The sequence below is a fragment of the Boeremia exigua genome, assembly GCF_020726555.1.
Source record: "Boeremia exigua strain MPI-SDFR-AT-0100 chromosome Unknown C7974scaffold_8, whole genome shotgun sequence".
NCBI lineage: Eukaryota > Fungi > Ascomycota > Dothideomycetes > Pleosporales > Didymellaceae > Boeremia > Boeremia exigua.
The window spans coordinates 209,633-233,269 of NW_025763525.1; the positions used below are offsets into that span (position 1 = coordinate 209,633).

At 51.5% G+C, this 23,637-nt stretch overlaps 10 protein-coding genes across 10 annotated transcripts; 3 read left to right on the plus strand and 7 right to left on the minus strand.

Moving 5' to 3' along the window:
* Window positions 1–253: 253 nt before the first annotated feature.
* Window positions 254–808, minus strand: C7974DRAFT_377444 (uncharacterized protein; the record flags this gene model as incomplete). Its single annotated transcript, XM_046140356.1, has 1 exon — window positions 254–808. One exon carries the CDS (start codon window positions 806–808, stop codon window positions 254–256), a length of 555 nt encoding a protein of 184 aa, XP_045995151.1.
* Window positions 809–1,699: 891 nt separating this feature from the next.
* Window positions 1,700–3,456, minus strand: C7974DRAFT_314359 (isocitrate lyase; the record flags this gene model as incomplete). The annotated part of the gene is made up of 4 exons (XM_046138455.1): window positions 1,700–2,057; window positions 2,108–3,003; window positions 3,050–3,205; window positions 3,253–3,456. The coding sequence occupies 4 exons, from the start codon at window positions 3,454–3,456 to the stop codon at window positions 1,700–1,702; spliced, it is 1,614 nt and encodes a 537-aa protein (XP_045995152.1).
* A 992-nt stretch (window positions 3,457–4,448) lies between these two features.
* On the minus strand, window positions 4,449–6,900 carry C7974DRAFT_397115 (uncharacterized protein). Its single transcript, XM_046142154.1, has 2 exons — window positions 5,298–6,900; window positions 4,449–5,246 (listed from the first exon to the last, which is right to left on the minus strand). Exons 1-2 carry the CDS (start codon window positions 6,503–6,505, stop codon window positions 4,481–4,483), a joined length of 1,974 nt encoding a protein of 657 aa, XP_045995153.1. The 5' UTR covers window positions 6,506–6,900; the 3' UTR covers window positions 4,449–4,480.
* A 643-nt stretch (window positions 6,901–7,543) lies between these two features.
* On the minus strand, window positions 7,544–8,539 carry C7974DRAFT_210762 (D-tyrosyl-tRNA deacylase-like protein). The gene is made up of 4 exons (XM_046136966.1): window positions 8,407–8,539; window positions 8,128–8,358; window positions 7,884–8,077; window positions 7,544–7,802 (listed from the first exon to the last, which is right to left on the minus strand). Exons 1-4 carry the CDS (start codon window positions 8,411–8,413, stop codon window positions 7,740–7,742), a joined length of 495 nt encoding a protein of 164 aa, XP_045995154.1. The 5' UTR covers window positions 8,414–8,539; the 3' UTR covers window positions 7,544–7,739.
* A 269-nt stretch (window positions 8,540–8,808) lies between these two features.
* Window positions 8,809–10,750, plus strand: C7974DRAFT_414473 (CCR4-NOT transcription complex; the record flags this gene model as incomplete). The annotated part of the gene is made up of 2 exons (XM_046143801.1): window positions 8,809–9,063; window positions 9,113–10,750. The coding sequence occupies 2 exons, from the start codon at window positions 8,809–8,811 to the stop codon at window positions 10,748–10,750; spliced, it is 1,893 nt and encodes a 630-aa protein (XP_045995155.1).
* Window positions 10,751–11,723: 973 nt separating this feature from the next.
* C7974DRAFT_377449 (chitin deacetylase 1) lies at window positions 11,724–12,770 on the minus strand (the record flags this gene model as incomplete). Its single annotated transcript, XM_046140357.1, has 2 exons — window positions 11,724–12,575; window positions 12,633–12,770. 2 exons carry the CDS (start codon window positions 12,768–12,770, stop codon window positions 11,724–11,726), a joined length of 990 nt encoding a protein of 329 aa, XP_045995156.1.
* Window positions 12,771–13,549: 779 nt separating this feature from the next.
* Window positions 13,550–14,973, plus strand: C7974DRAFT_314204 (glutamyl-tRNA amidotransferase subunit A; the record flags this gene model as incomplete). The annotated part of the gene is made up of 3 exons (XM_046138449.1): window positions 13,550–13,805; window positions 13,856–14,754; window positions 14,806–14,973. 3 exons carry the CDS (start codon window positions 13,550–13,552, stop codon window positions 14,971–14,973), a joined length of 1,323 nt encoding a protein of 440 aa, XP_045995157.1.
* Window positions 14,974–15,277: 304 nt separating this feature from the next.
* Window positions 15,278–17,597, minus strand: C7974DRAFT_361716 (permease for cytosine/purines, uracil, thiamine, allantoin-domain-containing protein; the record flags this gene model as incomplete). The annotated part of the gene is made up of 6 exons (XM_046139719.1): window positions 17,124–17,597; window positions 16,990–17,074; window positions 16,837–16,937; window positions 16,540–16,786; window positions 15,843–16,480; window positions 15,278–15,785 (listed from the first exon to the last, which is right to left on the minus strand). Exons 1-6 carry the CDS (start codon window positions 17,291–17,293, stop codon window positions 15,278–15,280), a joined length of 1,749 nt encoding a protein of 582 aa, XP_045995158.1. The 5' UTR covers window positions 17,294–17,597.
* Window positions 17,598–17,698: 101 nt separating this feature from the next.
* On the plus strand, window positions 17,699–20,867 carry C7974DRAFT_397128 (fungal-specific transcription factor domain-containing protein). Its single transcript, XM_046142155.1, has 6 exons — window positions 17,699–18,050; window positions 18,126–18,226; window positions 18,290–18,977; window positions 19,027–19,350; window positions 19,397–19,731; window positions 19,789–20,867. Exons 1-6 carry the CDS (start codon window positions 17,880–17,882, stop codon window positions 20,582–20,584), a joined length of 2,415 nt encoding a protein of 804 aa, XP_045995159.1. The 5' UTR covers window positions 17,699–17,879; the 3' UTR covers window positions 20,585–20,867.
* On the minus strand, window positions 20,868–23,095 carry C7974DRAFT_397130 (uncharacterized protein). The gene is made up of 2 exons (XM_046142156.1): window positions 22,278–23,095; window positions 20,868–22,230 (listed from the first exon to the last, which is right to left on the minus strand). Exons 1-2 carry the CDS (start codon window positions 22,635–22,637, stop codon window positions 20,992–20,994), a joined length of 1,599 nt encoding a protein of 532 aa, XP_045995160.1. The 5' UTR covers window positions 22,638–23,095; the 3' UTR covers window positions 20,868–20,991.
* Window positions 23,096–23,637: the final 542 nt, after the last annotated feature.

Here is a 23,637-nt window from a genome sequence, read left to right on the forward strand (position 1 = left end):
CAGACGTCGAAAAGGGCCGTCAAATGCAACAAGTGATGTAAGTGTATCATTCTTATATTCAAATCCAATTATAGATTACCACGAGCTGTGAAATAAGGAAACAGCGTCCATACTCGGGCAACAGCATGACCCGGTACAGCACAGCAACGACGATGCTATGACTGGCTGATTGCGGCGTTTTGTGATGTCGCAGCTTCGGATTCAGCTTCTAGTGGCTGAGGAAAGATTTCTTGACGTCCGACCCTGGAGGCTTTCATCTTAAGCCATCCTGCCACCGACCGACTCCGCTGCCCTTGCGTTTCTCACTACGCTCTTGCCCAGGTGTGAAAAGCTCTGCGCTCAGTACAAGGACAGCCGGCACTACAGCCAATGCATCTATTGTGCCGCTCCGATTGCGCTTGTTCTGGTGGTTAGGGTTCATCATCGCAGCAATCTCCTTGTTCTTCACCTCCTTCCTGATCCTAGGCCAGTCCTCACTTATTCCCCCTAACGACGAGATAGACGAACTCCTACGGCGAAACGGCGAGAGTGACGAGAGTGAGACTGCGCGCGACCGCGATTTTGGTGGTGGTGACAAAGATTGTTGTGCGTGCTTGGGCGGCGTAGGCAAGGCGGGAAGAGGTATGTTGATTTCAGTATACAGAGGGCTTTTATCTTCCTCTGCTTGCGGCGACGCAAGTGGTACAACGAATGGTGGTAATTCAGGCGCGGCATCTGGTGATGCAACGGCAGATGTCGAGGAATCAAAATCGCAGAATGGATCGACATGAGGGGTTGTAACCTCGCAGCACATGTTTCCGGTATCCATGGTCTCGAGAAATGCAATGTAGGTTGGATGATAATGATAGTCGGGTTATTGCAGTCAATCCCGTTGTTATGTTGATCGCGCAACTGCCTGAACTATAGCACAGCCACTTCAGGCCCCCTTCGGTCTAATTTGTCGCGCAAAGACGGAACCGCAGCGCAGTGGACCGTTAGGCCAATGCAACGAAAGGCAGTGGTGGTGTTAAGATCAAGTCTGTGCTCGTAGGTAGATCGCTGTCGTGTCCGGCAAGATTCTCGTTTCTCGTTTGCGTATTCGGGTGTCGGCTTGGGGTGGGAAATCGAGAGTGGAGCGAGAGAAAACGGCAGCGACTCAGCGCGAGCGCACATCGTTGATCAAATACCATTTACCCCTTCGTCAGTCTAGCTGACTGGCATTCCGAAACAGCCACTGGTGCTCACTCAGCCTCAGCTGCGGTGAGCTGGAGTCGCAATCTCGGTTGCTGTGCCGCCGAATCTGACAGTTGGTGGTTTAGTGGGGCGCAGCGACGGGGCTGAGAGCCGGTGCTGAGCTTGGACGTTGTCCAGCTGGCTGCAGTGTCATAGAGATCGTTCATACGACAGCGATGAGAATTTGGGAACTCAGAAGCTGCAGAGATAGTTTGGGATGTCAAGATACAGCAACAAGCGTAGCACAGTGCGCCTAGCCCCAGCCTCCACGTCCGAGGAATATCCTCTTCACATGAACACTCACATGCCACTTAGACAGACATTTCAGAGAACATTTAAGTATGAAGTCGTGGGCATCAATGAGCACTGGATATGGTGGAAATACACAGGGATACTGATGCTGCAGTGAACTGCATTGAAAAATGGGCCGTCTGGCAGGTGAAGTTTTTGCGGCGTAGTCGAAGACCAAAGCTCCCATGTATCCACTCTACTTGAATTGATCTTCAGTGACACCCTTGCCCATCGCTGCCGTCGAGCTGACACCTCCCGATACCATCTTCAAGAGATTGTCGACGTAGTTTGCGCCGCTCCATTTCTGATGTGTCAGGACTTCGACCTTGTTTACGCCCTCGGGCTCTTGAATGATCTCGCCGTAAGCACGCATGCCCTGCTTGGCGTACGCTTTGGAGAATGTGTCGGCCATGAGAGCAGTCTGGTGTAATCCGGCGAGGGTGATGAACTGCCAGCAGTAACCGAGAGCGCCGAGGCGCTGGATGTAAGTTTCTTGCTCGTCGCGAGGCATGGCGCTCTTCCAGTTGAACGAAGGTGAAAGGTTATACGCAAGCCTGATGTTTGGTCAGTGAGGATTATAGTTACGAAATCAGAGGCAACATACTTCTGCTCTGGCCAGGCAGCGTGAACACCATCAGCAAATTCCTTAGCTTGACCATAGTCGGGCTTTGCCGATTCCATCCATATCATATCACAATACGGCGCGTAGGCGATGGCGCGGTTGATGGCAGTCTGGCAACCACCCTGGTACCTGTAGTAACCTTCGCGTGTTCGTGCAGCGTCCCAGTTGAAGAAGACGTCGACACCAGTCAAGCCCTTTGCGATAGCACGTGCCTCGGGGTTGCTCTTTCCCTTGCTCTTTTCGTTGAATTGAGCAATCAGCTCTTGCTTGTTGACATGGACGCCCGCGTTGATCGTGTCAGCAACAGCTTCCTGGAAGAGCTTCAAGTGAGCTTCCTTAGTCCATGCGTCCTCAATCGCTTGCAGTTGCGCGCCACTCTTTCCAGCCTGCTCTGCAGCATACATGAGTTCGCTGAGGGGCTGGATGGCTGGGTTTGTGACTCCCAGGATGTAGTGGTGGTCGCGGGGATCAATGGTTGATGTGATCAGCGTCGCGGCTTCCGAATCAGTGCGAGCAACGGCCAGGAGGTCACTGCCCATGATATCGGCCTGGGCTCGGATGGCGACCAGACGATTGATGTGTTCACTTATCGGTACCAGGACCTTTCCTGCCATGTGTCCACATTTCTTTGTTCCTGGGGCTTGGTCTTCGATGTGAATTCCGGCAGCACCCTTCTCAACGAACAGTTTCGTAAGCTTCATTATTGCTGTCAGACCTCCGTGGCCGGTATCGGCATCGGCAATGATGGGTCTCAGGTAATCGATGCTGACGAGTTTTGCACGGTCGGCTTTAGGGGTAGTGATGCGCTCCTCGCGCTGCTTACGATCATGGAACACTTGTGCCATGAACAGATGCCCCACCTTGTTGGGCACAGTTGTCTTCTAGAGTCAGCTAGAGACCGAGTGTACGGAGTGCATCACTTACGTAGGGGTAATCTGCGAGATCTGGTCCAGGCTCGTCGGTCGATGAGGCTGTCGAGGAGCATTGCCAGCCAGAAACGTAAACCGTGTCCAAGTACTTGGCCATTTGCGTGACCATCACAGGGTCCAAACACCCATATGTATAGCTGACGTCGTGGTTCTGCCAGAATCAGTATATACGCTAGTTCAGTCCCGTGAGCGTCATACCTTGAAGCGACCCTCTACAGTATTCCACAGCTTCTTCGACAAAGTGTTTCCCGGATACTGAATCTTGAGGGTTCCACGCTTTGCGACAATTTGCTCAGCAGTGAATGGGCGCTTTGTGTATCTCCATCTTGAGTCGGTCCACCATTGCTTGACCTCCTCAACCTCCTTCTGATACTGCGCCTCTTCGGCGTCGGCGTGAGACATTATATAGGTGTGTGATGGGTTTGATATACGACGGTGACGTAGCTGCAAGAGGTACTTGAACTTGAGAACTTTGTCAAATGAAGAAGCAGAGCGACAAGAGGTGACAAGAACTTCTTTAAGGTCAAGAACCGGCGATGATGACACTGCTCCAGTTTCAACCTTTCAGCTACCGGGCAGCCAAGTCCCTTAAGTAGAACCGCGGATCTCGCGCCTACCCCAGAGCCAGGTTAGCACGCTCATGAATTACAGTCACAAAACTCGGGAAGGCCCGGCTGAAGGCACCATTGGGCCGACAGCTGAACCCGAGGAAGCTGGCATGGTGAATCAGCGACCAGTACGCGCAGCTAGAGCGATATCAAAAGTTCCCTCGGCCCAAAGGGAAACCGCGCGATTCAAAACGTGACTGGTGTAGATCCGGTGGATGAGGGGACCAGTAGACAGGAGCTTTGACAAGGATGACGTTGTGTGCCAATTGCTTGGGGCAAGCCATGAGCAGTGGGTGATGTCCACCACTCAATTATTCTTTGATATCAGCATTGTTCCTCATGCTAGAAGGCTGATGTTTGGCACGCGACCTGCATGCAGCTTCACATGCCGAAGTGTGTGCGCCTTTTCTTTGATGCATGACATGTGAAGGTGCAGTCTCAACCCCAGATTTCGAGTCCGGCTACGCTAGGCCAAAACGAATGGCCCCGCATAACCTCGGCTGTCGAATTCAGCATGGCGCACGTGTGGCCAGAACATGTCACAGAAGCATTACGATATATGGGACGACCGAGATTTGTGGATGGAGACAAGAATGACTCAGGCCGGTGCCGGAGCCATGAGCTGTTCGGATTTTGAAACTCGCAATCATACAAGAATAAGAGGACTCTCAAACAAATGCCGCACTGGCACTGTCGACCAAGCTTCCATGTATCCGGAAAAGCGTGACGTATCCGGTCCCAGCTGATAACACTACACACAACGTGGAGCAAGTTTCGCGAGGCGCCTTTAAGAACTGTAATTTTGCAACATTGATGTACTAATGATAACCTTTGAGCAGCCCATACGCGTGGCTTGCTGTGACTGCTACTATACTTCGAGTCAACGGCCACCAATCCTGTTCAGGCAAGGCTCTCCAAGTGGGTGCGGTCGAGCTTGACACTTGTCCTGCAGCATAACAGCACAATGAGGCCCGCAGGACCCAGTCAACCAAAGTGATGATTTGGGGAAAGCCCAAGCAAAACCTCTGAGCAAAGAATAACTTGGCGACTATCCTCCGATACGTGCCAGCATAAGCCCGTCCTCCCTGACTGTGGACAAAGGCATCCATATCCGAGTGTTTCGAAGCACGAATGTCCTCTAGACGAACCTCGGAGCCTTTCGGATTCGTGTTGTATGCAGATTCGGCTGGAGCGCATCGTAGCTTCTGGAGTAACGACCATCTCAACTCATTTATTACGCCATTTTGACCGGTACTTTGCGATTTAACAGGCGCTGACTGAGTGATCAACTGCGCCAATAACTCTGGACGGGAGACCCAGCACGTTCGATTCTTCTCGTCCGTGAAGATGCACTCGCGGTCGAATGCCTCTGAAGTATAGGCGTAGTGCACAAATCGTGAGTAGAATGCAGGGGTAAGGATGCGAATCTCGAGCTCTTTCACTGCGTTCCCGCTATGAGGCCTTGTGAACCCAATGTTCTGTTTGGGAATCTCGGGTATCGAAGTGTGGAGTATGATGCGGAAGTTATCTTGGGCTGTATTGACAAGGTGGGTCAGGTAATCGTGGAACACCTGGTGGATCTTACTACAAAGTTTCAGTATCGGGGAATTAGCCATGTTCAGTCTTTACACTTACACCTCTGATGAAGTGGGTAGTCGACCCAGGCTGGGGTTCAGAACTTCTGGGCGAAACCAGACGAAGAGGCTTCGCTTGTAGAACAGAGCAAATGCCTCTTTCAATATGCGGGGGAGGGTCACAAAGCCAACCCACCACCATTTAGATATGAACCAGGCGGCGCCCATTATACCAAATTCGCTAGGATCCAGTGGGGGTCCAACACAGGTCAAGCGAGCTACCACCTTGGCATGGTCTTTCGAAGATTTAAGAGTGATCGTGTTGTCGATCATCGGTGTATTGTACCCTACATACGGAAACGGGTTATGTGCTCGAAGCGCATACGAGCCTTTACGCGAGTTGAACGGCGAGACGTGGAAGTCTTTCATCCAAAGATCTGTGAATCGCGACTTATCTCCGATGGATGTCTCTGTCGGGGTATTTGCTGCGTTTATAGAGTCCAGAGTTTGCGGTGGATTGGACATGCTGGTGCCGTTCAGCAAGTATATGCGTCGCTCGCCGAAAGTGTTGTTGACTTCAAGTATCATCTTCTTGAGCTGATGCTCCCGATCGTAGATGTACCAGAACGACACAGGGTTGAATGAGTATCCGAAAAAGCGCGGTGCGGTGACTAAATAGGCGTATGACCACTCTTTATCTGCAACGTCTTGCTCCCTCATCCATGACTGGAGCTTTCCATAAAAGCCAGCCTTACCGTTCCCTCGACAAAGGTAATCGCTGGCTCGAACACGAAGCCACCAACTACCGAGATCCTGATCTTTCCCAGTCGCGGTATCGTGTCCGTCAGGCGTCTCACCACCAGGTATGATCGGGAAACCGCACTGTAAATATGAGTATTCGAAGGCATGGCGTTTCGGGAACATGCGCGCATGTTTTGTGACACACGGAAAGATCCTGGCTTTCGGATACTGAAGGGTCCATTCACGAATGTCTTCAGGCGAGTTAATCGCTTTCGCGTTGTCGCTAGATGTGCGTGATCTTAATCCGAGGATTGCAAGTGGAACAACGACAAAAGGAAGGACCATCATTGATGGCCCCACCAATGGTGAAGAAGCATCCCAACTCTTCTGTAGAAACACTTTCAGTTCTTCTCTTGCTAGCCATGTTGCTACGAGTCCGAATACCCAACAGTCAGTTCTGAGTTGGTGGTCTCCGAACGACGCTCGAACGCCAGCGCCGAGTGTCCAGGCGGCGAGAGAGGTAAACATCGCTCGAACCACAATTACCACACAACACAATCGAAGGAGCGAAACAAGGACAAGAGGGCCTTAGTGGCCGCAAATTACTGCGCGCAGTATGGTTTTAAGAATGATGGTTGCGTAAAGATCGAAAAGTTCTTGAGATAGTACTGTTAGCCTTGACACACACTAAACCGCATCTTGTCTGTCTATGCAGGGTCGTTGTTCCTAGCGCCGTCATCCGCGCCCTGACCGCAGTCGCCATGCGATCACAAGCTTGGTAAATGATCAAGTACCTTTTGTGCGTTCTTCGCAACCAGTGGAGTTTGATGCGCGGTGGATTGCATTCCGTACCACATATGACGGTTGCCGCACGTCGGCGAACCAGACGTCATCCAATAATACAGTTGCGGGCGTGCGCCCAGCGAATCAGACGTAATGGAAAAGATTCAAGCCCCATCGACCACACCTAGGTACCATAACCACACCTGGGCAAATCTACTCTCCCAGTTCCACGGGGATGGTTTCACGGTTTGGTCCAGACTATTGCCTCTGCTAATGAGAAGAGGACAGTCGGATGTTGCACAACCTGCCGCTTGTACCACACATACAAAGATCGGCAGTTGGGTCTGATCCGTGAGCGCTTTCAACAATGCTCCAGACTCACCGAGTGACAGAAGGTGTATCGCAATAGTTCGGACAGTTTAGTTGACCGAGAAAATTGCGAGAGCCAATCGCGTCAGTGTAGATCGATCATAGGCAACCTCCCGGCGTCTTCCTGTGACAAGGCCACAATCATGTTCGCCGCGACAAAACGTGCGCTCAGAGAAAGCTGGATACGGTGGTGAACTCTGGGCGCCTAGGTATACCATCACCAGCTATACGTACTTGGTGACTGAACTCTAATTCTCAAATCGCGATTCCGCCTTCCCAGTCATACCTGTGAGGATTAGTTACCACACTTCCTACCTCGTCTTACAAAACAGAACCCGTTCACTGATAGATCTAAATCAGCATAGCTTTCTTTACCAAATATGAAGCACTCCTCTTTCTCGCATCGTAAAATACTACAGTGACATGTGAATTTGAAGGGGACGCTAGTTCCACTCGGGGTATTGAATCTATAGTACGTGATCTACCTTACGTCCCAGCCCATTGAGTTCCCTTGTTATCTTATCTCAAAATGCTCAACTCGAGCTCTTGAATGATCTCGAGGCTGAAGGGGGCAGCGACACTCAAAGCTCATGTCAACATCGATATCGGATTATGCGCTACCATTAGTGCCGTTGGCTGCCTTTGGTGGGTTTGTATCGATCTGAATGGTGACCTGTCATGAAGTGAGTTGCTGGCCAATTTCTACCATTACTGCGCGAGGCTAGCTGAGGGTCTGGAAGTACGTCAGACTTACTGGACCATCGTTGACCAACGCAACATCCATCATCGCAGCAAATTGGCCATTCTTAACTTTCTCTTCGCCGTGTAGAGCTTGGACTTGCTTGAAGAAATGATCGTACAGACTTCGAGCTTTATCACCACTTGCGGACTGGTGGAAATCAGGCTTGTTGCCCTTTTTGGTAGTCGCGAGCAACGTGAATTGGGAAACTATCTAGCATCAGTGACCGTAGCCATGTGGTGACTTCTGACTTTCATACCACATAGAACCTCTCCATCAATCTCCTTCACATTGTGTTTCCACCGTCCCACAGGATCCGTTGATACATCGTCCCAAAGTTTTGTCTTCAAGATCTTGGCAGCCATTGACTCTATGTCTTTCTCTGTGTCATCCCTGGAGACTGCAGCGAGCACCAAGATGCCTTTTCCAATAGAAGATATGATTTGGCCGTCGACAGTCACTGATGCAGACTTGACTCTCTGAAGCACGGCTGTGCGAGGTCAATGGCCAGGCCCCGGATGACTTGCAGTGAACGTACTCCTCATGATGGTGGGGTGACTGGTATCTATACGAGCCTTGAAAGAAGGTTTCTGAATTCTGAAGATATCTACAGAGAACGAGAGAATTTATACGTCAACACAGCACGGATTTCATTGCCTAGAAGGGCTACAATGATGATGAATGGATCAAGACGCGTTGGACGCGCTGGGTGGGGAAGGGACTAGTTCGCTTGGCGCGCGCTAAGCCGCAATCGATACCTCATTGTGGACGCATTCGACCTTCACAGTTGTCCACACCCCGGACAGACACTCCCCGCCCATTGCGACTGAGCAAACGCCTCGCGCTCGCCGCAGATTTCCGCTGCCCCACTCGTTCCGCACGAATCGCACGCACGCGCCCCCCTCACACATAAGACCTCGCGCGAGGCTAAGCAAACACCATGGCAGCTCGCAAGCTTCAGCAGGAGATCGACAAATGCTTCAAGAAGGTCGCAGAAGGCGTCGCGACCTTCGAGAGTATATACGACAAGATTATCCAGACATCAAATCCGTCGCAGAAGGAGAAACTCGAAGACCAGCTGAAGAAGGAGATCAAGAAGCTCCAGCGGTCGCGCGACCAGATCAAGACATGGGCTGCCATGAGCGAGATCAAGGACAAAAAGCCGCTTCTGGACCACAGGAAGCTGATTGAGACAGTAGGCGACCGCCAATCGCGGAAAATGATGTCATGCTAATATTGCGCAGCAAATGGAGAAGTTTAAGGCCGTCGAAAAGGAGATGAAGACAAAGGCATATTCGAAAGAAGGCCTGTCCCTGGCATCGAAGATCGACCCGAAAGACCGAGAACGAATGGAGATGGTTGAGTTTCTGCAGCACATGAACGAAGAGCTGGAGCTACAGGTGGAGAAGATTGAGGCTGACGTGGAGATTATGCACGCAGGCATGAAGAAGGGCAAAAAGTCTGACAACGCAAAAGCCGAGCGAATAGCAGAACTTGAAGAGGCAGCAGAACGGCACAAGTGGCATCAGGGCAAGCTGGACTTGCTGCAGCGAGCGCTGGAAAACAGCAATGTCGACACAGAGCAGGTCAAGGAGATCGAGGACAGCATCAAGTATTACGTCGATGAAAATCAGAATCCTGATTTCATGGAAGACGACACAATATACGACGAATTCAACCTCGACGAAGAAGAAGCTATCTACGGTATGGGCAACGAGGCAGATCGCGTCTCGTCGCAAGACGCACAATCAGTAGCAGACGAGCCTGATTCCGAAACTCGACCGGTCGTCACAAAGGCCAAATCTAGCGAAGCAGCAGGCGCGCGGCGGCCCTCGATACAGCTCAAATCGCCATTACCGGTACTGGCAACGTTACATACGCCCTTACCTGGTACATCGAATACAGCAGCGAGCTCGATGAAGCCAGCACCCATACCAACGCGAACGCCGGGTGAACCGCTCAAGTATGCTTCTGCAGCAGCGGCAGCGGCAGCAAGTGACAAGAACGGCGTGGGGATAGCCCCGCTACCACCGCCACCCGGGTTGGCTTCGAACTTACTCACAGGGCGTTCCAGTGCGGCAGCCTCGCCAGCGATCACAAACGCGCAACCAGCGTCTCGTGCGCAGCCACCTGCCGAAGCACCAGCGCAGCAACAGCCCTCGAAGTCTCCGGCAGCCCCACCAAGTGTACCCGCCACGCCAGCGCTGGAAAAGCAAACATCACACACTGTATCAACAGAAGATAGCAAGGTTGCAAGCAGCAAGAAGACACCTGCACCGGAGTCCGCAGAAGAGGAAGAAGAATTGCAAACACCAACGCCACCTCTCACGAACGGTGAATCGCATGCCGACGATGAAGAAGAAGAGTCGGTCTACCATCTACCATCGAGCTTACAAGATCTGCTCGACTCGTTTGAGGCTACGAAGAATAACATCAATGCTTCCGCAACGAAACCTCCTGATGAGCGAATGTTGGCAGCATCGATGGGGACTGCGCCTGACTCTGCTGATACAGAGGCCCCGCGCCACTATCGCCCACAGAATCCTTACCCCTTCACACCTTCGCATTACCCCCAGGAGCCGCTCGCGATATTCGATGATCCTCGCCTTTACTCCCGCATCGAGACAGACGCACTTTTTTACGCCTTCTACTACCGACAAAACACGTATCAGCAGTACCTGGCAGCAAAAGCACTGAAGTCACAGAGCTGGAGATTTCACAAACAGTATCAAACATGGTTCCAGCGTCACGAGGAGCCAAAAGCAATCACAGAGGACTACGAACAGGGAACATACAGGTTCTTCGACTACGAGAGCACGTGGTTAGTAAAGACTGGTACGAAGAGGATCGATTCTTTCGAGTCACCACGGCCAAAGCCATGATTTGCGTAAAGCAGGCCAAAACGAGCGACCTGCTTGCTTATAGCAACCATGGAAGTTTCGACGGTGGTGACCCCAGAGATTGATTTTCTTCGTACGCAACCTTGGTCATGATTTTGCTAACATTTCACAGGATGAACCGTAGGAAGGCTGACTTCAGATTTGCTTACAAGTTCTTGGAAGATGATCTATGATCATGCCCGCGCCTACTGTTAAGCAGACTCTGCTATGGTTATGATGGTCCCGGTCTGTATTGAGTATAAGTAGTTCTGGAATGGGGTTCCCAACGCGGAACGTATCGTTTGTTTCTTCGTCACACGACTCACATGCAAAAGATGTGTACAATTTACTGGACGTGCTAGGCAGACCTTACGGAAATTGACAGCTACTAAGAGGGCCATCAATGGCCAGGTCAGCTCATGCGGCCCACGGAACACCATAAAAAAATAGGTGGCCTTACCGTGGCAGTCCCACTTCAACATCACACATATTGTTTGACACCGCATGCTTGGACAGGGGGCCCCTGAGGAAGGCACCGTGCAGCGAGTTCTCTGAAATACGAGGCATTTTCACTACAAAAATTGGTTTGGTTTGGCTATCCAGTAGCTCGCAGTAAGATGACGCTTGGGCCCCCGACGTTTGAGTCACTGAATCAAACATGTGAGCTTCTTGTCGGTGAACGATAAAGGGCTTGCTTCAGAAATCTTCACCGCCTAGACATGATCGAATCGTAGCTCACAGATGCTTGTTGCAAGTTGTGCTAATCTAGGACAGCGCAACGTTATACTGCTTGCTATGTGCAAACTGCGCCGGCACTATGCATCAAACCGATACCCTCCTGTGGCGGTAATCGCAGCGTTGGTAGGCTTAACGGTTCATTACAGCGCATTGGCTGCGACAGATGCTCCATAGCTGCTCACTGTGTCAAGCACGTGTGAACTATCGGAATGACTTGTTCAGGTTTACATTAAACTGTCTATGCTAGCTGTCCCTTTTTGTATGGGAATTGTTCTCTAAATGCTTCAGCGATTTCAGTCCGTGTGGCAACCCATACGCCTTCCTTGGAGGAGATGTACTTTACAAAGTCCTGCAAAGCCTTGAAACGCCCTGGGCGACCAATGATACGGCAATGCAGCCCAATGGTCATCATTTTTGGAGATCCATCCTCGCCTTCCTCGTACAAAACGTCGAAAGCATTCTTGATATGCTCGTAGAAGCCACCGGGACTGCGGAAGCCAGTTCCTTGAGTGTGGAACTTGAAGTCGTTACAGTCGTAGCTGTATGGTACCATGAGGCAGCCTTTGGGGTTTTCGGAGCTGCGCTCTTGTGGCAGATCTGTCCAGTACGGGACATCATCGGCGTATGTGTCGCTAGCCCAGAGAAGCTCCTCGCCCATCTCCTCGTAAACGAGGGGAATGAGAGCTCTGCTTTGTGGTGATGGTCGTCCATAGTACCAACCTTTCGGGGCGTAGCCAGTGAGCTTCTTAAGCGCCGTGATACCGTCTCGGATATGCTGTTTCTCAGCCTCAACACCGAGATTACCATGGTCTATCCATCTATACGCGTGACTGGCGACATCATGTCCTTCTTCGACGCAACGAGATACCACTTCCGGCTGTTCTTCAACTGCTGAGCCCACAGCGTACAGAGTAAACTTCATCTTGTAATCGTTGAAGAGCTTGAAGAGTCGCCACCAGCCGCGACGAGACCCGTACTCAAATTCAGATTCTCCGCTGTAGTCTCGCTCATTGATCTTGTGTTGAGCGGGATACTCGCGAAGACTGATTTCCGAAACTCCATCACCTTTCATGACCGACCGTTCACCGCCCTAAAATCACGTGGTCAGCTACATCATCGGAAATATGATAATCTAGTATTGACTCACCTCCTCATAGTTAATGACGAATGACACGGCAATCTTCGCATTGTTCGGCCATTTCAAGCCCTCCAGACCCTTCTCCCCATATCCCTTGAAGTTACGCGGGAAAGCGAAATCTGGGGGGGCTGCATAGACTTCAGGCATGATTGTGTTGTCAAGAAGTGCTTATAGATGATTGGTATTGAGCGCTGAAGGGATATCAAAGGCGGAGTGCGCCTGGTTTTGTACATCGTACGAATGAGCCCCATTTCCGGCACCAACTAAGAAGGGACACATTGAAGCAAACATCGGCAGACCCTAGCCGGTATGGCTGCTTGCCGTCGGCAGCATTGTTGAACTCATCATACATCCCATTGCACAGTACAGCTGCTCTGATTGATGAGCCGACCTGGTAACCGGCGTTATCGTGACAGCATTGCGGGGCGTTATCGGGCGCAGGATTGTTAAGCCACGGCCGAGCCAGGATCAGTGTGAATAGGCATCGGCATGAAACTATCCGTTAGGACGTGCGAACACCCGATCGTCAGATAAGAACCGTGTCTGTGGGGTGAGCAACTGGACGAGCAGGGGGAGGCAGGGTCGTAGAGAAGAGTTCCCGTTCCAACCCCACCGCTAACCAGTTTCAGCAGTACGCCGAAATCGGGCGCGACATCTCCTACTACCAATCGATCGACAGTTGCCTACTAGGTATGTACAATTTGACACGTTACAATTCCTACCTAATCATGCGCGTGCTTCAGTTATGACTACAAGATCGCAGTCGGAATCTGGCTGCCTGATTCTGCGATTGCATTTATAGCATCTGCAGCCATCGAGCGCATAATATAAGCGCCGTACTCCTAATTCTACAGTTACTGAAATCACAGCGACATTGCAAACGAGCACTCTCAGCTTTGAACAGTTTACTGCGCGATAATAGAAAGATGAGCACCGACCTGTACAGACTTACGGCCACCGAGGTCCTGCAGAAGACCAAATCTGGCGAGGTCTCAGTAGAAGAGTACGCAGCGTCACTTCTGAAGCGAATCGAGGCGCGAGATGAGGCCGTTCAGGCTTGGGCGTATTTGGACTCAGAATATGTAATCAAGCAAGCAAAAGCACTGGATGCCATCCCGAAATCAGATCGAGGACCACTACACGGAGTGGCTATTGCTGTGAAAGACGTCATCTTTACAAAAGGTTGGTTGTTTCATTGGCAAGCATCGAATACTCACTAACATACTTTCTAGATATGCCTACGCAGTTCAACTCACCTGTGTACAAAGACAATGCGCCGAAAGTTGATGCAGGTTCCATCATGGTGCTGCGGAAAGCGGGTGCACTTATCTTGGGCAAGACGACCACAACTGAGTTCGCAGCAACTACTGTAGGCCCCAAAACACGGAATCCATACGACTCATCGCGTACGCCTGGCGGCTCTTCCTCAGGCTCGGGTGCCGCTGTTGGCGACTTTCAAGCGCCCGTCGGTCTCGGAACTCAGACCGGTGGTAGCACAATTCGCCCTGGCTCTTATAACGGCATTTATGCCTTCAAGCCCACATGGAACACTGTTACTCGCGAAGGCCAGAAGATATACGCTCTCATCCTGGATACCCTTGGATTCTATGCTCGCAGCATCGCTGATCTCGAGCTTCTTGCCGATGCGTTTGCCATCTTCGATGATGTCCCTGCTCCGCTAGACTTCACGATCAAGGGCGCAAAATTTGCGTTTCTGAAGACCATGGTCTGGCCGAACGTCGGTCCTGGTACAACTGAGGCGCTTGAAAAGGCAGTTTCTTTACTTCGTGCCCACGGCGCACAAGTTGAGGAATGTTTTTTGCCTGAGCAGCTCACAGATCTCCCCGCTTGGCATGCGACAGTACTCGCCTCCGAAGGCCGCACAGCGTTTCTACCCGAATATGCTGTTGCCAAAGAGAGTATCTCAAAACAGCTTGTAGGTCATGTGGAAAACAGTGAGAAAATTTCGCGGAAAGCTCAGCTGGAGGCGTTTGACAACATCTCTACGGCCAGACCTGTCGTGGATGAAATCCTTAGCCGATACGATGCAGTTATCACACCAAGCGTGCCAGATGAGGCGCCTTTGGGGATCGAGAAGACTGGAAGTGCGGCATTCTGCTTGATTTGGACGGTGAGTGAAACTGAATACACGAATGAAAACTCCACTGACTTTGAACAAAAGGCATTACACACTCCTGTAGTCAATGTGCCAGGGTTCTGTGGCGAACACGGGATGCCGATCGGTCTTTCACTAGTTGCCCCTCGCTATCACGATAGACGATTACTTGCAGTGAGTAAGAAAGTTGGGGAGATCTTTGAAGCAGAGGGTGGATGGAAGCGATCAGTTTGAAACCAGAAGCGTGGAGACAAAAACAACCCTTCATCAGTATTGATTCATTATGTGTCCTCCACTCACAGTAAGGCACGCCACTTACTTTTGAAGCTGTCTTCAAAAGCCACAGATCATCTAGCCAAGATACAACACGTGGTATAAGGCAGCGTAATAAAAAGCGTCAGAATTGTGTTAACACGAAGAAAGATAGATGATAGACAACAGAGAAGGAGCTTCAATTATTATGCGTACAGGCTTCCAACCACATCTTACGAGCTCGATCATGGCTGCCATAAAGCACATAAGCCAGATGTCGTTTCCATCAGAAATTAGCCTTGGCTGATTTCTCGCCCACCTCCAGTTCCTCCCCATCCATGACTGGTGGTGTCGAGGGACAATATATATCTCCATTTTCTCTTTCTCCATCAAAGAAACCTTCGCGACCGTCGTTAGCCAGCCATTCCCGCTTCAACGGCGTGCTCTCAAAACCAGAAGGGAAGATTCGAGGCTTGACGAAGAATCTGGCGATGTAGTAGACCACAGCGGAAGTGAAGAACGTTAGAAGCCATCCCATCATGTACATGTACTTCGCCGCGTTACTGATGATCTGGGGCTCGTACTGGCCAATGAGGCCTGGGATTCCCATTGTGGTGCCCAACAGCCATGCTACTGCACCAAGCCAATTGACTCCAGACCAGAACCAGTATAAACCGCTCTTGTTACCGACGTAGCATGAGGGGATATGAATATTGCCTTTGCGCACGAGGAAGTAGTCGACAATGATGACCGCGCATAAGGGTGCCATAAAGATGCTGTATGATCCCAGGAAACTGTCATATGGTCAGCATGGTGCAACAATAGCCCGGGTACATCGTTGTACTACTTACCTGAGGAAAGCTTGTGCATTCGCCATCAGTTGCCAAGGCTGAACAACCACACCAAGTACTGCGCACAGGATCTGTCCTCTGCGGATCGTGAGCCACTTTGGAAATAGACCGGTCATGTCAGAGCCAAACGGAATTGAATTGGCGCCGAAATTTGTCGCGAAGACACCGAGATAGAATGATAAAGCGGCGAAAAAGACCCCGGCGCGAGCACCAGCAGAAAAGTGGTGATCGAGAATGGCACCGAATAGATCCCAGACGTTCCAGTAAGCGACGCCCCATACCGCCTGAATGGAAGTCGTCGACGCCATTCCAAGGAAGAAGACAATGACAGAGGCAACGAAGACGCTAACACCTTGGATCGATCCGGCATCGCGAGGCTTTTTACAATAGCGAGAAAGATCAGGCTGATTGACCAACATAGGTGATAGGGAACCAAAGATGGTATTAATACCAGCCATGATACTCCAGCCTAGCGGTGTCACTGAAGCTGAAAACTGTCCTTTTTCCGAAGCAAGATCCATGGAGCCGAGTCCACCTCCGTTTGTCATGCACCACCCAAAGACTGCGAATGCCGCGATAGGCATGACGAAACCTTTGACGGTGAAAATGTAGTGAATACTCTTTGGGTGAATCCACATCTGCACATGGTCAGCTGGTCCGCATCTCTACTTTTATTCTTCTTCAGCCAGATACTTACGAAGGGGAACTCCATGAGCCAGGCCATGAAAAACGTCAAAAGTTGTTTCGAAGTGACATTTGCGCTGGCAGATAATTGATTCTCGAAGTTGTTCCAGGAGCTACCGAAGATGCAACGGAGCATCACGGAGAGTAGATTTCCGGCATAGAATGTTTGGATTCCGTACCAAATGATGCATACCACAGCTCGAATGAAGATAAAGAAGTAGGAACCATACATTCCCATGACAGATCGAACGAGAACAGGACCATACGATGTTAGCGGGCAACCAGGACAAATTTCGTGCGAGTGACTCACTATCCGATGTGATATTTGACACCCGGGCGAGCCATGAGAACTACAACAATAGCAGCGAGGAATGACCCGATACATGCTGAAACGAAGGACTGTTGCCATGTCTACATTGGATTAGATTCACGAGATCGACTTGTAAGATTCAGCGAGACCTACCAAGCCCACGGTGACTAGAGCTGATCCAGTGTTCCAACCGACTAAGGAGAACTGATTGGAGAACCAATATAACGGGAGATTGTACCTTCACTCATCAGCTACAAAGGTATGTGATGTGTCGATCTCCTGCTTACCATGTCCATGTTCTGTCCTCCTCTCGAGTAGGCTCAAGATCCTTATTAGACCATCTGGCGTCCCCGATGGCAGTCTCACCCTCGGGAGCTTTGACGAAGTTCACAAAGGCTGCCTTCGATTGCCATGGCTTGGCCTGCCTAGCCTTGGAAAGTGCGTCGAATCTACCCATGGTGCTTGAGTTGAGGTGAACAGAGTATCTGTTGATCGCTACCCAGTGTCACCCATGTGAACTCAGGATACTCATATGTTGCTCAAGTGAGCGGCCCATGAATCATAGTCCCGATATGGGTAGGTACACCATACGCCGCACAAGTGGCGAGGATAAGGGCATCCTTCTCGGTCGGTAGCTTCATCGGCGCAGTTCTACCCGACAACCATACTGTCATGCAGTCTTGATCTAGTTTAAACCCGAGTGGCTGAATTCACTCCCTGACGCGAGCCTCTCCAGTGATTGAAGGAGAACAAGTGATCCTGGTTGGGTAGTGGTCCTTATCGCAGAACCCTGGTTTTAACCAGATAAGGATTTGGCGCCGAGCCCACTCGCAATCTCATCCCCACCTTCCCGCCTATTTCGGACGTGGTCCCCAGACTCTGGATGATGGACCATTGGCCACGCAGATGTCAGTATCTTTCTCTTGGGGTACATCGGATGGCAGCTGCCGAGCAGAACCTAGCTGCAGTTGATCTGCGAGTGACCGTTTCTTGTAGCTCTGCGGCAACAGCACTGCCGACATCACACAGCTGCCAAACTCGTCATGTTGCAACCAAGCGTTGAGAACCATCCGCACAACTACGAACAGCAGGCTCCGCCAGCGCCCACGCCCATAGCATCCTCGAGTGCTACTATTGAGGGCGGTCAAAGCGCTGCGAATCGTAAGTCTCGTATTGCTCTAGCCTGCAAAAGATGCAAGAGGAGAAAACAAAGAGTAAGTCCCATTGAACCGGACCATAGATACGCGCCCCATCTAGCCATGGCCGTCCTCTAATTCAAGTCTGCACAGTGTGATGGTGCACGGCCCAGCTGTCAAGCTTGCGATAGAGTAAAACAAGCCTGCACGTATGAGAGGATAGCGCGTCCACAGTACCCTGGTGGCAAAGCTTTGTTAGAAACCCCATCCCCATTTCTGATCCTACACAGTCGGTGCGTTTTCCTGACCTTTTGTAGATATATCAGCGCTTTGGAGGAGCGCATTGCGTTCCTTGAAGCTCGACTGCCTGATCACGCTACGGATCATCTTGATGGCGCATCAGAAGTAGCCCAGCAATCTCCGGTGGTAGCTGTCGCTGCATCCCACCCGGTTTCTCAAGCTCGGAGAGGCTCACATCGTGGATCACAAGCTGGTTCAAACTCAGAAGAGATTGATTCCGATGATGGTACCTCGCTGGTGAACGGAGTCGCTTACCTTTCTTTGTGTGCCTCGGGTACTACCGATACCAATCACGAACCGTACTATGTTGGATCCAGCTCCGGAGCTATCATTGCTCATGCCATTCAGTCTTCCATCTACCGTAGACCGAGCACTCAACCAGCTGATTTGGCTACACCTACACAGAAGTCTCCGGCATCAACACCGCCGGCACCACGATATCTTTCGTCAGCCCTTCTCGAGCCTGATGCCCCTACGTCTGCTCTGCCAAATCAAACTCAGGCGCGTATGCTATTTGATTTCTTCTTCGAGCGAATCCATCCTCGCTGGCCTTTGCTAGATCGTGCTGTATTCGAAAAACTGTTTGATGGACAGTATCGCCCCGGGTTTCTTTCAATCACGCAACGCAGTTTATTGCATCTGATCTATGCTATCACGGCTCGCTTTTTGGCCGTTACCAAAAAGCCATGCGGCGTTGACGATGAGGTAAGATCATGAAGAGCACGTCACGTAACCAGGAGCTAAGGTGGACTAGGTTCAGTTATCGGCCGCAACCGAACCCATGGATCACATTCTGAAGCAGCATGACCTCGCGACTGTGCAATTCCTCATCCTTCTGGCAGTCCACGGTCAAAGATCTCCCTATGGTGCAGGAGCATGGTCTCAGGTTCGATATGCTACATCAGTCTGTATCGAAATGGGCCTGCACAGAAACAGAAGCGTACCAGGCTCTACTGCATATGCGAGAGATACTGAAATTCGACGGCGAGCCTTTTGGTCATGTTATTGCCTCGACAGAGTGATCAGCATCGTACTCGGTCGATCGTTTGCAATTGCGGACCGAGACATCAGCGTAGAGGTATATTGCTCGAACGTTTGAAAAGATGTCTGCTAACCAACCGAAGTTTCCCAGTGCTAGTCCTGAGTTTTGGACATTGACTCATCGGGATGAATACGATACCAACGGAAGACAGTGGTCCAATGTACAGCCGTTCATACACATAATCAAGTTGGATCGGATCCAATCACGGATTCAAAAAACAGTATTCCGCGTGGACAAAGACGTAGTTGGTGGTACTTCCGAGGAGCGAATCAAGCTTGACAGCAAAATGTCCATGATGAGGAAGGATCTTGACGATTGGTTGGCTAGTTACCCCCAAACACCCAAAAACGACAACAAGAGTACATGGATGTATGATCCAGAGAACGCTTATCTTGACGCGCGTGACTTCTATGGCGTGTAAGTTCACTCTTCAACACACGAGATCGCAGTGCGGGCTGACAAGCGGATTTCTAGGCAGTATCACAAGGCGGTCTTGTTCCTCTTCACTATCTTTCTTCCCACACTTGAAACTTCGGACGAGCGCTTTGTCACTTGCGCGCACTCTGCTGCTAGTGTCTGCAACACTTACAAGCGGCTGAGTCAAAATAAGACCTTGACGTACACCATGATTTCTTTACACTCTTGTTTTGTGGCTGGTCTGACGCTTGTCTACTGCATATGGCGAGATCGTAAGCTCTTCTCGTACGAAGTCATTGAGGCAACCCAGAGCTGCTCTCAAATCCTAACTATCTTTGGCGAGAAATGGCCTGGAGCTGTCAAATATCGCGACATCTTTGACGCATTGTCCCAGAGCTTGTTCAAATTGACCATGGAGCCGTTAGACACAGCACGACACACTAAATCTCCCCCATCACTCCAGTTGAACATCGAGAAACAATCTGTCACTGCTGGTCAATCTTTGCAAGGACGCAATCCACCGATGTCACCGGACGAATGGCAGGCTACCAAGCCTACCATGTCACATCTCGTGACTGACGCAGTCAAAGAGGCTTTCATGGAGGTCGATGAAGAAGCACCCGGTGGGTGGCAAGGGTGGAGAATGTGGAACGAGATGGTCACCGATGAAGATCTCTCGACTCTGCGCCCCGCTGGGATCGATAGCGTTGGTGATGGGCTGTTCGAAGCGAATTGGAACTCGTACCAAGGCTCTGCGGTATATGGAACCGATCCAATTCAGGATGCCACGATGCAACTGGGCAACGACGTCATGTTGGATCAGCACCAATGGCATTTTTCTGGTTACACATGAGTGCGGAGTGCGTCAGTCAGAATGGTACAGTTGTCTGTTCCGTTTCGACCGATGATGGGCAGTACTTCAGGGAAGACCAAAGCTAAATTTGAGATTCGCTCTTGTGCTGCTAAAGTCAATTTTTAGACATGAGAAAGCACAGCGTTCGACACGCTCTGTTGAGCAGGCATGCGGGTTGAGAATGGAACTTCATCGTGGAGCGTACAGTGTTCAAACGGAAGGATCAAGAGGCGCAGGGAACAGTATGAAATGTGGGTGGTGTTGTGAATTAAATTAGAGTACATATAAACATAGCCCATCCATCCTATGTACACCGAACATGACCAGGTAGACACGCCCAAACACGCCACCGTCCAACGCCCCGCTCAAACAAGATTTTCCCTCGTGCTCCAATATGCCCTCGAATATCACTCTTGCCCTGCGGCAGCAATGAGCAGCCAATCCACCATCCGCACCGAGACTCCTAACCCGCCACCACACGCCACAAACGTGAAGTCTCTCCCTCCTTGCCCCTCCACAAGCTTCACCACCTCCCTAGCCAGCACCACCTTATCGCACAACCCCAGCTTCCACGCACGATCGAACAGCCCCGCGAACGCCTCCGCCGCCAGCCCGCGCGCGCCTGTCACATCTGGCTCCGACAGCAGCAGCAGCCCAACCGTGCGCAGCACAATGCGGTGAATCCAAGCGCGGTCCTCGCAGCGGATCGCGCGATCCAGCGCCTCGACGAGCGGCACGTTATCGAGGATAAAGGCTGTGAGGTCGGGGTCCGGGGTCGGTCCGGGGAGGGCCGCGAAGAGCTGCGCATACCAGGTGCGGCTACGGCGAGGAGAAGTGGCCAGGTCGTGAAAGAGAAGCGTTTGGGTGTGGGCGAGCGAGCCGGTGTGAATTGCGAGAGAGATAGGGCTTGTGAAGGGGCGGCTTGGGTGGGGTGGGGTGCGGCGGAAGGGTGTCGAGGGGCAGAGGCCGTAAGCTAGAAGGGCGGTGATGGCAGGGTTGTTGTCGAAGAGAAGGGCGAGAGGGAGACACGCTGTGAGCGTGAGGGTGGTGTGGGAGTCGGGAGAAGCCAGGAGAGTGGTGAGGGTGTCATGGTCGTGGGAGATGATGGCCGCGGCGGCGTCCCACTCGAGGTGCTTGGCGCCGGTCCAGGTGGTGTCGACAATCAGGGAGGCGGCGCCGGTGGGGTGACCAGCGCGCTCGTAGGCGAGCAGCGTGCGGATGAAAAGCCGGATGGCGTCTTTGCGGCGCGTGTAGATGGCGTGGGCGAAGGCGGAGAGGCCCTGGCTGTCACGGATGCATGGGTCGGCGTCTTGTTCGAGGAGGAGCTCGATGATTTCTGTCGACTCGGATACAAATGGAGAACGGATAATGGCCATTAGTGGGGTTATTGGGTGTTGCGGATAGCCAGGAAACTGCCCCATGGCATTGACGTCGATGCCGCTGTTGAGATACTGGATGAGCGATGCCGGGCTTACCCAGCCAATTTGTTTCATGAACGCAGTCGCTGACGCCGACACTTCTGGAGGCACTTGCGAACTTTTGCGTATGTGCATTTTGTTAGAGGGATAGGGTTGGATGCTCAGTTTTCTACTTTGGGTGGTGGAAGAGCTGTATGTCGAGCTGTCATCCGAATCTTGCATGGAATTCTACGCTGGCTTAGTACGTTGATGGGACAGCAGATAACTGTGCATACCAGCAAGTCATTCAGAATCACTTCTTTCGCCGCCCACGCGGTGTAAGCGGCATTGGTGCGTTCCTGAAGCTTTTTCTTCTCGAGTGTGGTGCTGGCCGTGACAGCCTCACGGATGCACAGCTCCAAAACATTGTTCGCGACGGCAATTTCCTCTCGCAGTCGCGCAACCTGACTCTCGATATTCTGCCGCGATGAATCTGAGTTCAGGCTGTCGACACTAAGTTTTTCCGCGCCACTGATCCCATCGTCCTCAATCGGGGTGATCGAAATCTGGATGTGCTTGTCCTTGGTGATGTCGGCAACACTATCATTTCGCTGAAGCGCATCGCCGGCGATGCCCACAACAGAGACGGTCGCCATTGCGACAGGAGCGTAAAGCGTAAAGGAGGAAATGTGAAACTGGGGTCTCTGAGGATGCGCACCGCCATCAATAAGACTAAGCGTCTAGCCTTAGGGCTGAGGGACGCCGTCCACGTGCGACGCAGTCAGCCTTGCAGCACATCCAGAATCAATACATCGCGGAGGCTTTGCAGCGAATCAGCACCACCCACGCCTGAACGCCTAATGTGTTCCACCCCGCCCACAATGGAGTGTTGTCCCGTCAGCACGCAAGTCTTTTCCTTTGCTGAGCGTTGACCTTCTGGGACGCTAGAAAATCCGCGGCGCCATCGCGAGTTTGACTGAGCACGGCCCGGAACACGGGAAGGTCTGTGATCTTGGCTATAGGGGGCGCCCCACAAACGTCGGCGGCGTTGATGGAGCGACGACTCGGTGATGTGTTGACCTCGTTGTGATGGCAAAGAGTGTGAGTTGACGATGTCGTGGCGGTGGACCCTGCATGGTGGTTGATGAATGGCAGGCCCAAATTAGTGCTGCAGTTGCCAGGGTACCTGGTAGCCTTTCATTTACCCTCGCACGCAATGCGGCAAGCAAGCGATGGGAACCAGAGAAACGTCCCCCGCCGGTCGCCCCACCTACTAAAACGGCGTCAAAGACCCGTACCTGGTTGTCATCATTTTCTATTTGGATGTAAAGTCAGGGTGTAGACCGGGATCGACTTTTGGAATTCCTTTGTCCCTGAAGGTTCGCACGTCGGCGTCTTCAACCGCACCATGATGTGTAGGCGAATGGATCGGCGTCTAGGGCGTTCAACAACCAGTCTTTCAACTTGAACTCTCGAGCATCGTGCCATTTGTAGCTTCTCCTACTTGCATAGCCCTACTCGACTGTGTTTACTACGTCCATCAGCGAGAGCTCATTTGGTGTTTGTTCTTCTTTTGTTTAGAGTTCTTTCACAGGAAGTTTGGGCTGCATAGAGTTTCAATCATTGAAGAGATTGTATTGAGGCGGTGTAGAGGAA

Bases quoted from the DNA above. Each gene is read 5' to 3' on its own strand.
- C7974DRAFT_397128 (XM_046142155.1), top strand. From the start codon at position 17,880: ATGTTGCAACCAAGCGTTGAGAACCATCCGCACAACTACGAACAGCAG. The intron at 18,051-18,125 runs GTAAGTCCCATT...AAGTCTGCACAG, and splicing joins GCAAGAGGAGAAAACAAAGA to TGTGATGGTGCACGGCCCAG. The intron at 19,351-19,396 runs GTATATTGCTCG...AACCAACCGAAG, and splicing joins ACCGAGACATCAGCGTAGAG to TTTCCCAGTGCTAGTCCTGA.
- C7974DRAFT_210762 (XM_046136966.1), bottom strand. The intron at 8,078-8,127 runs GTATGAAAGTCA...GATGCTAGATAG, and splicing joins TGATGGAGAGGTTCTATGTG to TTTCCCAATTCACGTTGCTC. The intron at 7,803-7,883 runs GTAAGTCTGACG...ACTTCATGACAG, and splicing joins CGTTGGTCAACGATGGTCCA to GTCACCATTCAGATCGATAC.
- C7974DRAFT_397115 (XM_046142154.1), bottom strand. From the start codon at position 6,505: ATGTTTACCTCTCTCGCCGCCTGGACACTCGGCGCTGGCGTTCGAGCG. The intron at 5,247-5,297 runs GTAAGTGTAAAG...GAAACTTTGTAG, and splicing joins CTACCCACTTCATCAGAGGT to TAAGATCCACCAGGTGTTCC.
- C7974DRAFT_397130 (XM_046142156.1), bottom strand. From the start codon at position 22,637: ATGGCGACCGTCTCTGTTGTGGGCATCGCCGGCGATGCGCTTCAGCGA. The intron at 22,231-22,277 runs GTATGCACAGTT...AAGCCAGCGTAG, and splicing joins TGATTCTGAATGACTTGCTG to AATTCCATGCAAGATTCGGA.